This window comes from Equus asinus, chromosome 1 (assembly GCF_041296235.1).
Source record: "Equus asinus isolate D_3611 breed Donkey chromosome 1, EquAss-T2T_v2, whole genome shotgun sequence".
In the NCBI taxonomy this organism is placed as follows: Eukaryota; Metazoa; Chordata; class Mammalia; order Perissodactyla; family Equidae; genus Equus; species Equus asinus.
The window spans coordinates 101,325,364-101,338,412 of NC_091790.1; the positions used below are offsets into that span (position 1 = coordinate 101,325,364).

The window sequence follows — 13,049 nt, forward strand, 5'->3', positions numbered from 1 at the left end:
GTTAGCTCTGGTTTTTCATATACAGCCTCTATTATGCTGAAGAAGTTCCCTTCTATTCCTAGTTTGAGAGTTTTTGTCATGAAAAGTTGTTGAATTTTGTCAAATGCTTTTTCTGCATGAATTGAGAAGATCATGTGGGTTTTTTCCTTCATCATATTAATGCATATATTACACTAATCAATTTTCATATGTTGAACCATCCTTGCATTCCAGGAATAAGTCCCACTTGGTCATGGTGTATAATCCTTTTTTATGTTTCTGGACTCTGTTTGCTAGTATTTTGTTGAGAATTTTTATATCAATATTCATAAAGGATGTTGGTCTGTGTTTTCTTGTAGTGTCTTTGTTTGGCTTTGGTATCAGGGTAATGACCTCATAAAATGAGAAGTGCTCTTTAATTTTTATTGAAGAGTTAAGAGAAGGATTGGTGTTAATTCTTCTTGAAATATTTGGTAGAATTCACTGGTGAAGACATCTGGTCCACGGTTTTCTTTGTTGGGAGGTTTTTTGATTACTAATTCAGTATCTTTACTTGTTATAGAGCTATTCAGATTTTCTGTTTCTTCATTATTCAGTTATGGTTGATTATGTGTTTCCAGAAAACTGTTTTTTTCACTTGGGTTATCCGATTTGTTGGTGTACATCTGTTCATGGTATCTTCTTACAGTTCTTTTGAATCAGTAGTAACGTCCCCACTTTCATTTTTGAGTTTAGTAATTTGACTTCTCTCCATTTTTTCTAGGTGAGTTTAGCTAAAGGTTTGTTAATTTTGTTGATCTTTTCAAAGAATCAACTTTTTATTTCATTGATTTTTCTCTATTGTTTTTCTATTCTCTGTTTTAGTTTTGTCTGCTCTAATCTTTAATATTTCCTTCCTTTTGCTAGCTTTGAGTTTGGTTAGCTCTTCATTTCTTTGTTCCTTAAGGTATAGAGTTATTGATTTGAGATCTTTCTTAACATAGATATTTACAGGTATAAAATTCCCTCTTAGCACTGATTTTGCTGCCTCACATAAGTTTTGGTATACTTTTTTTATTTTAATTTTTGTCAGAGTGCTTTCTAATTCTCTTGTGATTTATTCTTTAATGCATCACTTGTTTGAGACTGTTTAATTTCCACATATTTGTGAATTTTCCAGTTTTCCTTCTATTTTTGGCGTCTAGGTTCATCTCTTGTGATAGAAAAGTTACTCTGTATGATTTAAATCTTTTTAAATTTATTAAGACTTGTTTTGTGGTCTAACATCTGGTCTATCCTGGAGAATGTTCCATTTGCACTTGAGAAGAATGTGTGTTTGGCTGTGAAATGCCACATAGCCACTAAAACTCATGTTCAGGAAGAATATGTAATTTCAGTGAACATATATTAATTATTTTAAAATATATTTTACAATAAAATTTATTTTAAAATATTATCTGACCTCCCTCACTCCACTGGCAATCATTGCTGCCTTCAATCAGGCCAGTTAGTGGTTGCCCACGCCCCCAAATCTTCCTAATCGTAGTCCTCTTGGATTTATATTTAAGTTGGGTCTCATAAACCCCTGTGGCTTTGCTTATCAGCTCACATTTACAGATCATTAATTATCTTCTGAACTCAAGACAGCAATTATGAGCTTCCATTTTACTGAGGAGAACAAGGATGGATTCTCAGGGAAGGAACGAGACCATGTACCAGGCAATGTATTAAGTCACTTTATAAATATTAACTCATTCAACCCTCAGAGAGAGGAAGGAACCTATTATTATCCCCGTTTTTCAAACGAGGAAACTAGGGTTCTGGGACGTTTCTATCTTGCCTGAGGTTCCAGAGCTGGTAATTGGTGAAGCCCAGATTTCAACCCAGGTGTTCTGGCTACAGAGGCAAGGCTTTCAGTCACTGCTTTGTTGCCTCTTACTCTTATTGGTAAAAATAATAAAATACTGATTATTGATTATATTTAGTATAACAAAATTGTGATCAACAATGGTTTACATTGTTCAGAGCTTTTTGTTAAGTGTTTTCACTTACAAGAGCTCAATTATTTCTGAAAACTCATTTTGCTGAGACAGGAACTGAAGGTCAAGTACCCACAAGTGATGCTGCGAAACAACACTGCAGGAATTCCAGACTCATTATTATTGCTTAATAATGCAATGTAAATAATAATAAAAGTGCCCACAGTCCTTAGGGCTTCACAATGTGATTTTACACACATTTTACGGGGTAACAGGCTTAGAGAGGCCAGCAACTCGCACAAGACAGCACAGCAAGTAAGAAATAGCAAAGCTATTGTTTTGCTTAATAATAATAATAACGCCTTGCACTCCTGGACTAAAGAGAAGGCTTTTCTTACGGAACTTAAACTCAAATCACAGGGAGGTGTCGACTTCACCAGGGTCCCGCAGCTGCTTCGTGGCCCGAGGGCAGGTTTTCGGGTGGTTTGGCACCGGAGGAGCCTCCCGGCGAGTCCCAGAGAGGGAGCACCTGGGGCACCTGGGCAGGTGGGCGGGTCCGGGCTGCAGGCCGACGTGGGCCGCCCCCCTCGGCCCGGGTGCCGACTCCGTGCTGCCGGCGCGCCAGCCGCCCCCAGGCCGCTGAGCTGACCCCAGGCCCACGGACACCCCGCCCCCCGCCGATACCCGGCTGCACCCCGAGCGCTGCGGGCCCACTCATACCCCTTCTCGGGTGGACCCCGGGCCCCTTCCCCACCCCGTCCCCGGCCGCCCCCCGACCCCCTCCGCGGGCCGCTGGACCCCTCCCTGCACCCCCGGCCCCTCCCCGAGCCCCGCCGCCTGGAGCGGCCCGGGCGGGCGGCCGGTGGCCGGCGCGAGGCTCCTCCCCGGCGGAGTCGCTCGGCGCGGAGGAAGCGGAGGCGGTGGCAGCGCCGAGACCTCGCCGCGCTCATGGCGTCGCCCGGGTGAGTGCGGCGCTCGGGCCGCGCTAGGGTGGGGGCTGCGGGCAGCGAGGGGGGGCTGCGGGGTGGGGGCTGCGGGTGCGGGCCTCGCGCCGGCCTGCGGGACCCCCGCCCGCCGCCCCGGGCCGGCCCGGCCCCCTGCCGCCTCCAGGCCCCGGGCCCACTCCCGCCGACCTTGGGCGGCCGCGGCCGGGGCGGGGGGCGGCGGGGGGCGCGGGGGGAGGAGAGCGGCGCGGGGGCGGGATCCGGGGGCGCGGGCCCGGGGCCGGCGGCAGGGCGGGGTGCGCGGCGCGGCCCCCGCGCCCCAGGCCTCGGAGCCGTTTCGCCCCGGGCGCCGGCCGGCGCCGGCCGCCCTGCCCTCCGTCTCTTGTTTTTCCCACTTGCTCGCGTTGGAGTTGATGCTGGGTTCTCACCGCCGTCGGGACGCGGACCCAACGTCAGGAGCGCGGGCTGGGGGACCCCGCGCCAGCCCGGTCCGGGGCGCCCGGTCGACCGGGCCGCGGGCCCTGGTAGGGTGCTGCCCTAATTCTCACATCAGCTCCCTTCTGCTGTCTTCCTGTTGAGATGTTCCTTCTTTTAGGAAATGATGGTGACACACAGAGTTGTGTTTTTTTTCCATCATTACTTGCAAAATAAAACCTCAGCATTTCATTATGATTACTTTTTGTTTTGGTAATTTAACTAGTCATGAAAGCTGGGAATAACAGAATTAATCCAACACCTGCACCTTCACAGAGGAGGAAAATTAGTCTCAAGGTCATTGCTTTAGTTGGTAAAATTCTTCGTTTGACCCTCGTCCACCATTCAGAGGATCTTGACCTACTGGCTGTGATAGCAATTCAAGTTGTAAATCTTCACACTTCATAAAAGGGCATTTACAGGTGCAGAGGTCTGTGGGGTAGAGAGGATGGATAGTAGGCCTCTTACAGGTGAGGCCTGAGCCATGCCAGGAAGTGAGCTGCTCAGTGCAGTGGGCCTTAATGGAGCATGCTGGATTTGACTCCAGCCAAGTCATGGACATTTTTTTCCTGCCTGCTGCCTTTCTCGGTTTGGGGAGCAGTGGTCACCAAGTACTCAGTACTTTGAGCTCATAAATAGAGTAAACAACGGCCCCTCCCTCAGAAGGCCAGGGTGATTCACCCAGGGGTTCAAGGTTCCACTGCGTACTGCCCCTCTTGTCAGAAAGGGTGAGGCCAAGTGGGCCTGGAGGCAGCAGGGATGGCTGAGCCTGTGTGGGGCTGCCATGAGGCATTTTAAAAGGGAGGGTGCATTTGGCATCCAATCCCACTACTTTGTAGACAGGGGTCAGAGATGGACTTATTGCTGGACTGGTATGCCCTTCTGTGAGCCAGTAGACACTAAACTGTGTCCCTGTGGGTGGCAATAATGCAGATTTGATATTTGCAGATCCAGCTATTTGTGAGTGACCCCATGAGTCTGCAGTTGGTACTAATCTGTAATTTCCTGAGGGGTACCCATTGCAAAGCTGAGGTCACAAACTTTTGGTATACTTTATTTCATTTTATAGAGAGAAGTATGCACTTATTATGCTATGTGCAAATTTGGGGACAGTCGACATCTCTAGATGTAACCCCCAAGTATCCACTCTGCAGGCTTCACTGGTAGATCAGAGTCCAGCCAGGGAGACGTGGCTTCCTGAGATCCTGTGGCCTGTCTCAGCTGATCAGCGGACATTCAGCCGACTTGACTAGGTGCTCTGGGAACAAGTCCAGAGACTCAGGGCAGGGCTGGGAGGGTAGCCATGATTTCTGCAGGGCTGTTTGTGGAGGAGCCTCCAAATCCCGTGTTATTTCCAAAGTGACAATCTCTACAAGAGAGTTGGGAAGGAAAGATTTCCTGACAGTTTTTGAGGCCCTTACCAATGTGTGAGGCATTTTGCAAAAGGAAGTGGCAAGAATGAAGGCATCAGAGGAAAGGGTATATTTGAGATGACCCACAGCCCAGTGTGTTTGGAGCAAAGTGGAGAAAGGCCAGGGAAGGAGGCTGGGCCAGACTGTGGGCCCTTGCCTCGTGTGTGGGCTCACTGCCTCCCACTCACTGAAGGGTGTTTGTCATTCGAGCTCCCGGAGGATCTGTGTGACACCAGTGTGGAGGAGGCCGAGGGGGCAGGAGAGATGGAGCTCATCACCCTGCCACCAACTGCCTTCCACTCCTATGGCCCCCATCTTGTGTCTTCCTTACTGTGTCTGTTCCTTCATTGTTGGGGTTTCCTTGGGTCGTATAGTCCATCTCTGCTAATCCCAACACACATTCTCTGCATGATTGCATCCATTTCTGCAGCTTTAAATGTCATCTAAATCAGAAGTTCTTAACCCAGGGTCCACAATTCGTGGGTGGGCTTCCGGGGTCCCTGTGTTCCCTGAAATTGTATGCAGTGTTGGAGGTGGGTGTGTATTTTCCTGGGCCCAAGAGCTTCATCATTTGTAGCCCATCTTGAAGGGGCTCCTACCCACAGTAGTGTTACAGCCATCTCTCCACACCCGCCTGGAGGGATAGCAAACCTGGGTTACCTGTGCAAAGTATATATATTTTTCAGATTGTTGATGGTAGATAATTTGAAAAACAAAAAAAGAATAAAATTCACACGTAACCGGAGTTTCCATAGATGCTACTCTTAAAATTTTGGTATATATATATATTTTTAAAGATTTTATTATTTTTCCTTTTTCTCCCCAAAGCCCCCTGGTACATAGTTGTATATTCTTTGTTGTGGGTCCTTCTAGTTGTGGCATGTGGGACGCTGCCTCACCGTGGCTTGATGAGCAGTGCCATGTCCGCGCCCAGGATTCGAACCAACGAAACACTGGGCCGCCTGCAGCGGAGCGCGCGAACTTAACCACTCGGCCACGGGGCCAGCCCCCAAAATTTTGATATATTTTTAATTAGGCCATTATTCTTATCAGAGAGACAGCCTTACACATACAGCTAGAGTCACCCCCACCCCCACCTCATCTTAGGCAAGTATCCTGACAGACATTTGCATGTTATGTTTGTTCTTTGCTCTGTTTTTCCCCTCAATTTTTTTATTGTGGTATATTAAAATTATTTAAAACATTATATTTTGTAAAATTATGATTTATATTATAAAATACATTAAAATACACTTTGCTATCTTAACCGTTGATTTGCTCTTTTTACATAAATGTTCTCAGACTGTTCCACAGCTTGCTTTATTCACCCAACAGTATGCTTTGAAATTCTTTCCATGTCAGAACAAGGAACAGATCTATCTAAATTTTGACATTTTTATAATAGTCTATGGCATGGTTATGTTATTTAGTTAAGAATGTTTCCAGTTTTCTCTGAATGACAATGCTGCACATTGGTGTCTCCCTCTGGACATGCACAAGTGTGTTTCTAGAGTAGATACATAGAACTGGAGCTTGTGGTCAGGGAGCCTCTCCATTTTTTAATTGATACTACCAAAGTATCCTCATAAACAGTTGTACCACCTTTCTTTTCTACCACCAGATTGTAAGGTCTCTCTCAACCTCCCAACAGGTGATGACATCAAACTTTAAAAGTTAGGCTGTCTGGTGGAATTATTACTTTTTTTATAAAGATTTTTTAACTTTTTTTCCTTTTTCTCCCCAAAGCCCCCCAGTACATAGTTGTATATTCTTAGTTGTGGGTCCTTCCAGTTGTGGCATTTGGGATGCTGCCTCAGCATGGCTCGATGAGCAGTGCCATGTCCGCACCCAGGATTCGAACCGACGAAATACTGGGCCGCCTGCAGCAGAGTGTGCGAACTTAACCGCTCGGCCACGGGGCTAGCCCTTGTCTGGTGGAATTATTGAGTCAAGAAATAAGCTAATGGCATCTTCATTCACCCTGTCTTTAAAGACAGAAACTTCATCCCTGACCCCTTGTATTCCCTCACAAATAGTCGCAGTTTCTTTGGTCCTATTGGTAACATCCAGTTCTAACCACCCACATCTCATAAGTGAACTCATACCCCTCAGGTTTTTGTTTCAGAAAATGTGGTCATTGAGTGCTTGAGTAGTCTGTGCGCTGGGCCAGGAGCAATGTCAGGAGACCCTCCCAGGAGGTGAAGGAGCTCCACTTGAGACCTCATCCACCCTCCTGGCCACTCCTCTCAGGGCTCGCCTCCGTTCACAGCCGAAAGCACTCCCATTAGCACGGAATACTCAAAAGTACCCAAGACTTAATTTTAACCTTTTGTGTTCCCTGTCCAGGAAGAGTCTCTCCCAACACCATCATTTTGTGGGGAAGGAAAGGATCGTGGGCTTTGCCTTCTGGGAAGGGCTCTGCTTTCCCACTGGGGCCTGGCCTGGTCCAAATGGGCCAGAAGAGCTCCGGGCTCTTCAAGCTGGGTGGAGGATGGCTGCTCTGGCCAGGCCAGGGAGGGGAGGAAAGGCCCAGAGGCCACACTGCGGAGAGGAAACACTGAGGAACTCAGATAATGTGTGTGTCTGCTCCTGGGAGAAGTCCAACAGGAGCCCATAGCTGGTCGCGAGCTGTTGTGGCTTCTGAAGAAGGGACATGGCTTTGCCCGCAGGACGCAGATTATGCTTTTCCCACTTTGGATCTTGAATTGCCCAACGAGCCAGCAGCCACCCCAGTGTGTCCCCACTGGGGGAAATGGGAGAACTAGGAAGGTGTTGTAGGCTGCAGTGTCCCTAGCCCTTCAGAGCAGCTCACCAGCCATGACTTAGCTGTCCATGGGTGGAATCGCCACGCAGCCAACCTCTGCTCAGCTCAGAGGAGGGCCTCTTACCCAGAACCACGAGTGGCAAAGGCTTTACAGTCCAAGGGAATGTTCTTTTCCATTTAGATCCTGCCTACTTCCAAGAAGTGTGTTATTCTAAGTGCTTTTGCATCTATTATGTTATTTAATCTTCACAACAACCCAACCTATAAGTACTGTTATTACGCCCATTACACAGATGAGGAAACTGAGGCCTAGCTAAGCAGTGCAAGTTAAAACTTGATGCAGAATGACCCCATTAAGGATAGTTGGTTTAAATTTGGCTACTGAGGCACAAACAAAAATGTTGCATTCCGTATTTTGTTGTGACCACAGAGCACATGCCATGTCTCTCCACTGTGCTCCAGATGAAGCTGAAGGAAGGATGTGTTCGTATGGTTCGTTGGAGTAAGAAGTTGTGTTAGCAGAGCGGCTGTGCCTTGAGTTATGGTTTTGCAAAAGATGCCTGGAAATGAAACAACTTAGAAGTGGATCATTTGCTTTATAGAAGGGTTCCCACTCAGAGGTTGTGCATCCTGAGAGCTGCCTGCTTGTTGGGAAGGCCTTTCCTGCTCATGTTCAGACATGGTGGTTCTGTTTTAGATTCTCTGCATTATAACTTTTTATAAAATTGTTAGTTGCCTTATTTTTAAAAGCAAGTAATATATGCCCATGGTACAAATTTCAAAAGGCATAGAAGGGACTTAAGAGAAAATTCAGGCGCCTTGCATCCTGTTCCCAGCTGAGAACTGGGACTGCATTGCCCAGGGTGGCAGGGCGCAGTGGGGGTTCTGTGTGATCCTCCTTGTTTTGTTTTAAACCCAAAATGCATTTGGGGATGGTCTTTGTCATTTTCATTTCTGTTTTGATTCTTGGCTCTTTCTTATGGATTTGTAGATCTTCGTACATTAAAAAAAAACCGAGTCTTTGTCGTTTGTGTTGCAAATACTTTCCCTCAGTCTGTCATTTGCCTTTTGACTTATGAAGCTTTCTCTACTGAGATCTTTTTTTAAAAAAGTAAGTCTTTAATATTTTCTTTCAGTGCATTTTTTGTTTTGTTTTCGAATTTCAATCTTAGATCCAGTTGGTATTCATTTTGGTGAAAGGAGTAGGGATTTACCTTTAGTTTTCCCAGGTTGTTGTAATTGAATAATCAGCAGATACTCGGAGCTGCCTGGATCAGAGATGAAATTCCCAACTGTATTTGGGCCTATTTCTGGGCTCTCCTTTTACTGAACTCTGTCTATTCATGAGCCAGCACTAAGCCTTAATTTACTGTGGCTTGTACTGTGTTTACTATCTGGCAGGTTTTGTCCTCCTTCATGACTGTTCTTTTTCAGGATTTTCCTGATTATTGTACAAACTGTTCTCCGTAGAATCAGCTCATCTGTTTTTGAACCTAAATTCACTTACAGGTTAATTCAGGGAGAATTGATTTAAAAAATCGTATTAAGCCTTCCTTTCCCCAAAAAGGGTATGCCCTTTCATTTGTTCAAATCTTCTATATTCTTTAGTATTTAGAAATTCTTTTCACATAGATGTTGCTCATTTATTACATATATCTTAAATTTTCTCTTATGTTGATGTTATAAATGGGAATTTCCTTCTACATTTCTAAACTTCTGTTTATATCCAGGAAGACAGTTGGGGTTTTAAAAAATTGTTTTCTGTCCCCAGCTTACTAAATTCTCTCATTGTTTCTTTGCAGTTTTCCAGTTGATTTTTTGGGTTTTCCATGTCTGTCCGACCATAATTTCTTTCTGTTACCGTGGATAAATAACAAGTTGATTCTCCCTTTGTTGTAGGTAGAGTGTGTGTCTTTGGGAAAGGAACCGACAGTGGTCTTTCAGGTACACAGTGGAGGGCTGACTTTCCTCAGTCCTCCAGCCCCTTCCAGCCCCAATGCCTGTGCAGCTCTCCATGGCACCAACTTGCTCATGATCCCCTCCAGCCCTCTTCACCCACAACCTTCCCATCTGAGATGGTGGCGACTCCATTGAGCCTGGACACTTGGAGGTTTCCTGGACTCTGTCTTTCTCACACGCTCTGTCCAGTCTGCTGAAATCCTTCACAGAGACATTCAGAGCCCAGCCCTGTGTTGTCCCCTCTGGTGCTGCCACCCAGGTCTGACCTTCGTCATCTTTTGAATTGCATGTTACCTTGGACTCAGAGCATCTTCCAGAGTAAAAGCCAGCTTTCTATGGCCTAGAAAGCTCGGTCATACTTGACCTCTCCTACTGCTTTCTTTCTGCTCCCTCCATGCCAGCCACACTGGCCTCCTGCTGATCCCTGAGCACCTTCAGGCCTTGGCTGTAGCTGGCCTGTGCCTCTGCCTGGATCACTCCCCGGGGAGCCGCACGGCTTATGCCCTCACCTCCTGCCAAGCCTGTACTCGCATGTCCCCTTCTCCGGGAGGCCCACCCTGACCGCCCTTTTAGCTACAGCAGTCTGTCCCCCATTCACCACACTCCGAGCCCCTGATCCCAGTCTGCGCCTTCTTTCTACCGCAGCACTTAATGTCTTCCAGTGTATCCTCTGCTTAAAACCTTTAAAAGTGGTTTATTGTCAGTCTGCCCCAGCTTGTTGAATGTAAGCTAAGAGCAGGGATATTTGCCTTCTTCACTGATGTATCCCAAACTCCTAGAAGAGTTCTAGCGGTAAATAAATGTGCGGATAAATCCAAGAGAACATCGACTGCCTCGCGGTGTGCAGGGCAGGGCTGGGCAGCCTTGCTTTATAGGTTATCATGTGTGTGTTTTGTAGAGTGTGTGTAATGAGTGTACATAATATCTTCCCAACCTTGGCTCCTGGAGGATTAGAACTGGCTCCTCTTGTATGGTGGCCCCTGCACGAGCCCGGAACAAAGACTGCTTGCTCGTTATGCCGTTTCTGTCCTGGAACACTCTTGGGCCAGGGTGTTGCAATGATTATCGCCCCAGGGCCCTGCTGAAAGGGCATCGCCAGCAGCCAGGACATCATTGCCAGCATGTGCGGAATACGCCCTTTCTTAGTATGCCGCCTCTCCTGCCCTTAGGAGGTTCCAGGTGCAGAAAAGCATTAGGACAACAGTGGGTCCCCCCAACCCCCCAACAGGCTACCCACACACTCCAGCATGTTTTTGGGGACTAAACTACCAGGCTGTACAGTGCTTGTCTGTTGTTGTTAGTGCCCTCAAGTCAATTCCTACTCCAGCAACCGTGTGTCCAACAGAGCAGAACCCTGCCCGGTCTTTTTGTGCCATCCTCTCACCTTCCAGCACTGTATCAGACAACACTCTGCTGTTATTCACAGTTTTCATGGCCAGTTTTTTCAAAAGTGGGTGGCTAGGTCCTTCTTCCTAGTCTGTCTAGTCTGGAAGCTCCGCTGAAACCTGTCCACCATGGGTGACCCTGATGGTATTTGAAATACAGGTGGCACAGCTTTCAGCATCACAGTAACACGTAGCCACCACAGTATGATGACCAACAGCTGGGTGGTGTTGTTCCCTGACTGGGATACGAACCTGGGCTGTGGCACTGAGAGCGCCAGATCTTAATCACTGGACCAGCAGGGCTGGCTGCTTGTCTGTTACCTGTATTATAATATCTGACATCTGTTTGTCCTCATGTGCTGCTCCATGGAACCTTTTCACTATATTTTCTCAGGCAGTCCCCACTGCTTCCTGATGAGTTTTAAACTTCTCAGAATGTGTGGTCATCCTGCAGAGGTGGGATGGCCCCTAGTTTTGTGTTGGATTTTGTTGTGGGTTGAATTGTGTCCCTCCTGAAACATGTTAAAGTCCTAACCCCTAGGACCTGTGAATGTGACCTTTTTTGGAAATGGGCTCTTTGCAGATGTGGTTGTTAAGATGCAGCCATACTGGGTTAGGGTGGGCCCTAATCCAATGACTGGCACCCTTATAAGAAGCAGAGAAGAGACACAGACACACATAGGGGAGAACAGCATGTCAACACAAGGCAGAAACGAATACAGCTGTCAAGAGCCACACATACACTGTATTAGTTTGCTAGGGATGCTGTAACAAAGTACCACAAACCGGGTGGCTTACAAAAAACAGAAATTTTATTTCCCATAGTTCTGTATGGCAGGAGTCTGAAAGTAAGGTTTCAGCAGGGTTGGTCCCTTCTGGAGGCTCTGAGGAAGAGTCTGTCCCATGCCTCTCTCCTAGCTTCTGGTGGCTGCCAGCAGTCCTTCGTCTGCCTTGGATTGTAGATGCTTCACTCCAATCTCCACCTCCATTGTCACACGTTTTTCTCCCCATGTATCCAAATTTTCCTCTTATAAGGATACTAGTCATTGCATTAAGGGCCCAGCCTACCCCAGTATGACCTCATCTTAATTTAGCTATTTACATCTGCAAAGACCCTATTTCCAAATAAAGTCACATTCACTTGACTAGGGTTAGGACTTAAGCATATCTTTTTGGGGGACACACTTCAACCCATAACACACATCAAGAGGGTTTGAAAAGGTTTATTACTGATTTAGTGAGGCTTTCTGGGCAGAGCATCTGGCATTGGGTTTTGTTTTGTTTTGGTGGTTGTAATGGGGTGAGGGTACCCAGCCAGCACAAAGGAAGGATCTCCCTGGCTCTCTCATCAGCTGGCCCAGATATGGGGCGGGAGGGGAAGTGGCAGCTCCTGAAAACTGCCAGCATCAAACAGCAAAAATTGAGTCCGACTCTTTATTATCCAAAGCAATTAATATATCATTGACTACACTGTGGTGAGCAATTGCACCTGTGTTTATCTAGACGACTCCTGTTTTGAATGGTTTTCTGTGCTGTCTTGGTTTATTGGTACCACTCATTGAAGGAGCTGGTTTCATTGCTAAGAATTAGCCTTGCTTGCAAGGTTTGGACAATTTATTCTGGGCATTGAGGGACACTGTCCAAGGAGTGCCTGATTCTGAGGTGGTAGTAGGCATCTCCATTTTCAGAGGTGGGTCAACATGTGTGGAACACCCTGGTCTCCTGAATCAGAATTTCCAGGTGTAAGTTGTTAACATAAAAACTGAATTGGGGGGGCAGCCCAGTGGCGTAGTGGTTAAGTTCCCATGCTCCACTTTGGTGGCCTGGGGTTTGCAGGTTTGGATCCTGGGTGCAGACCTACACACCGCTCATCAAGCCATGCTGTGGCAGTGTCCCATATACAAAGTAGAGGAAGATTGGCAATAGATGTTACCTCAGGGCCAATCTTCCTCACCAAAAAAACAAAAGAATCAGCCAGTTGTTTTATTTGCAAAAAGAGTTTATTCTGAAACAACCAAAAGACTTGCACTTCAGGATATGCAAGCTATGGCAGACCATAGGCAAATCCTGAGAGCAAAGGAAGGGAGCTTGCTTTTATAGAGAAAGAGGGGGAGTGAAGGGGGTGCTGTAATAAACAGAAAGTCCATTGGAGGAAACTGGGAATCCAAAGTGTA

The 13,049-nt window shown here is 46.9% G+C and overlaps 1 protein-coding gene across 10 annotated transcripts in view; it reads left to right on the plus strand.

Moving 5' to 3' along the window:
* The window catches only part of URGCP (upregulator of cell proliferation), an 82,209-nt gene that overhangs the window by 42,721 nt on the left and 26,439 nt on the right, over window positions 1-13,049 (plus strand). Inside the window, exon 1 of one of the 10 annotated variants that reach the window (XM_070504235.1) lies at window positions 2,655-2,899. The exons of 4 other annotated variants lie outside the window; for them this stretch is intronic. Coding sequence is in view for 2 of the 6 variants with exons in the window: in XM_044770998.2 (XP_044626933.1) it covers window positions 2,886-2,899 (14 nt within the window). In the remaining 4 variants the exon portion in view is untranslated. Of the gene's footprint in view, window positions 1-2,654; window positions 2,900-9,435; window positions 9,476-13,049 lie in introns of those variants that run through there. 5 more of the 10 variants (XM_044770998.2, XM_044770994.2, XM_070504233.1 and 2 more) reach the window with 5 other exon arrangements.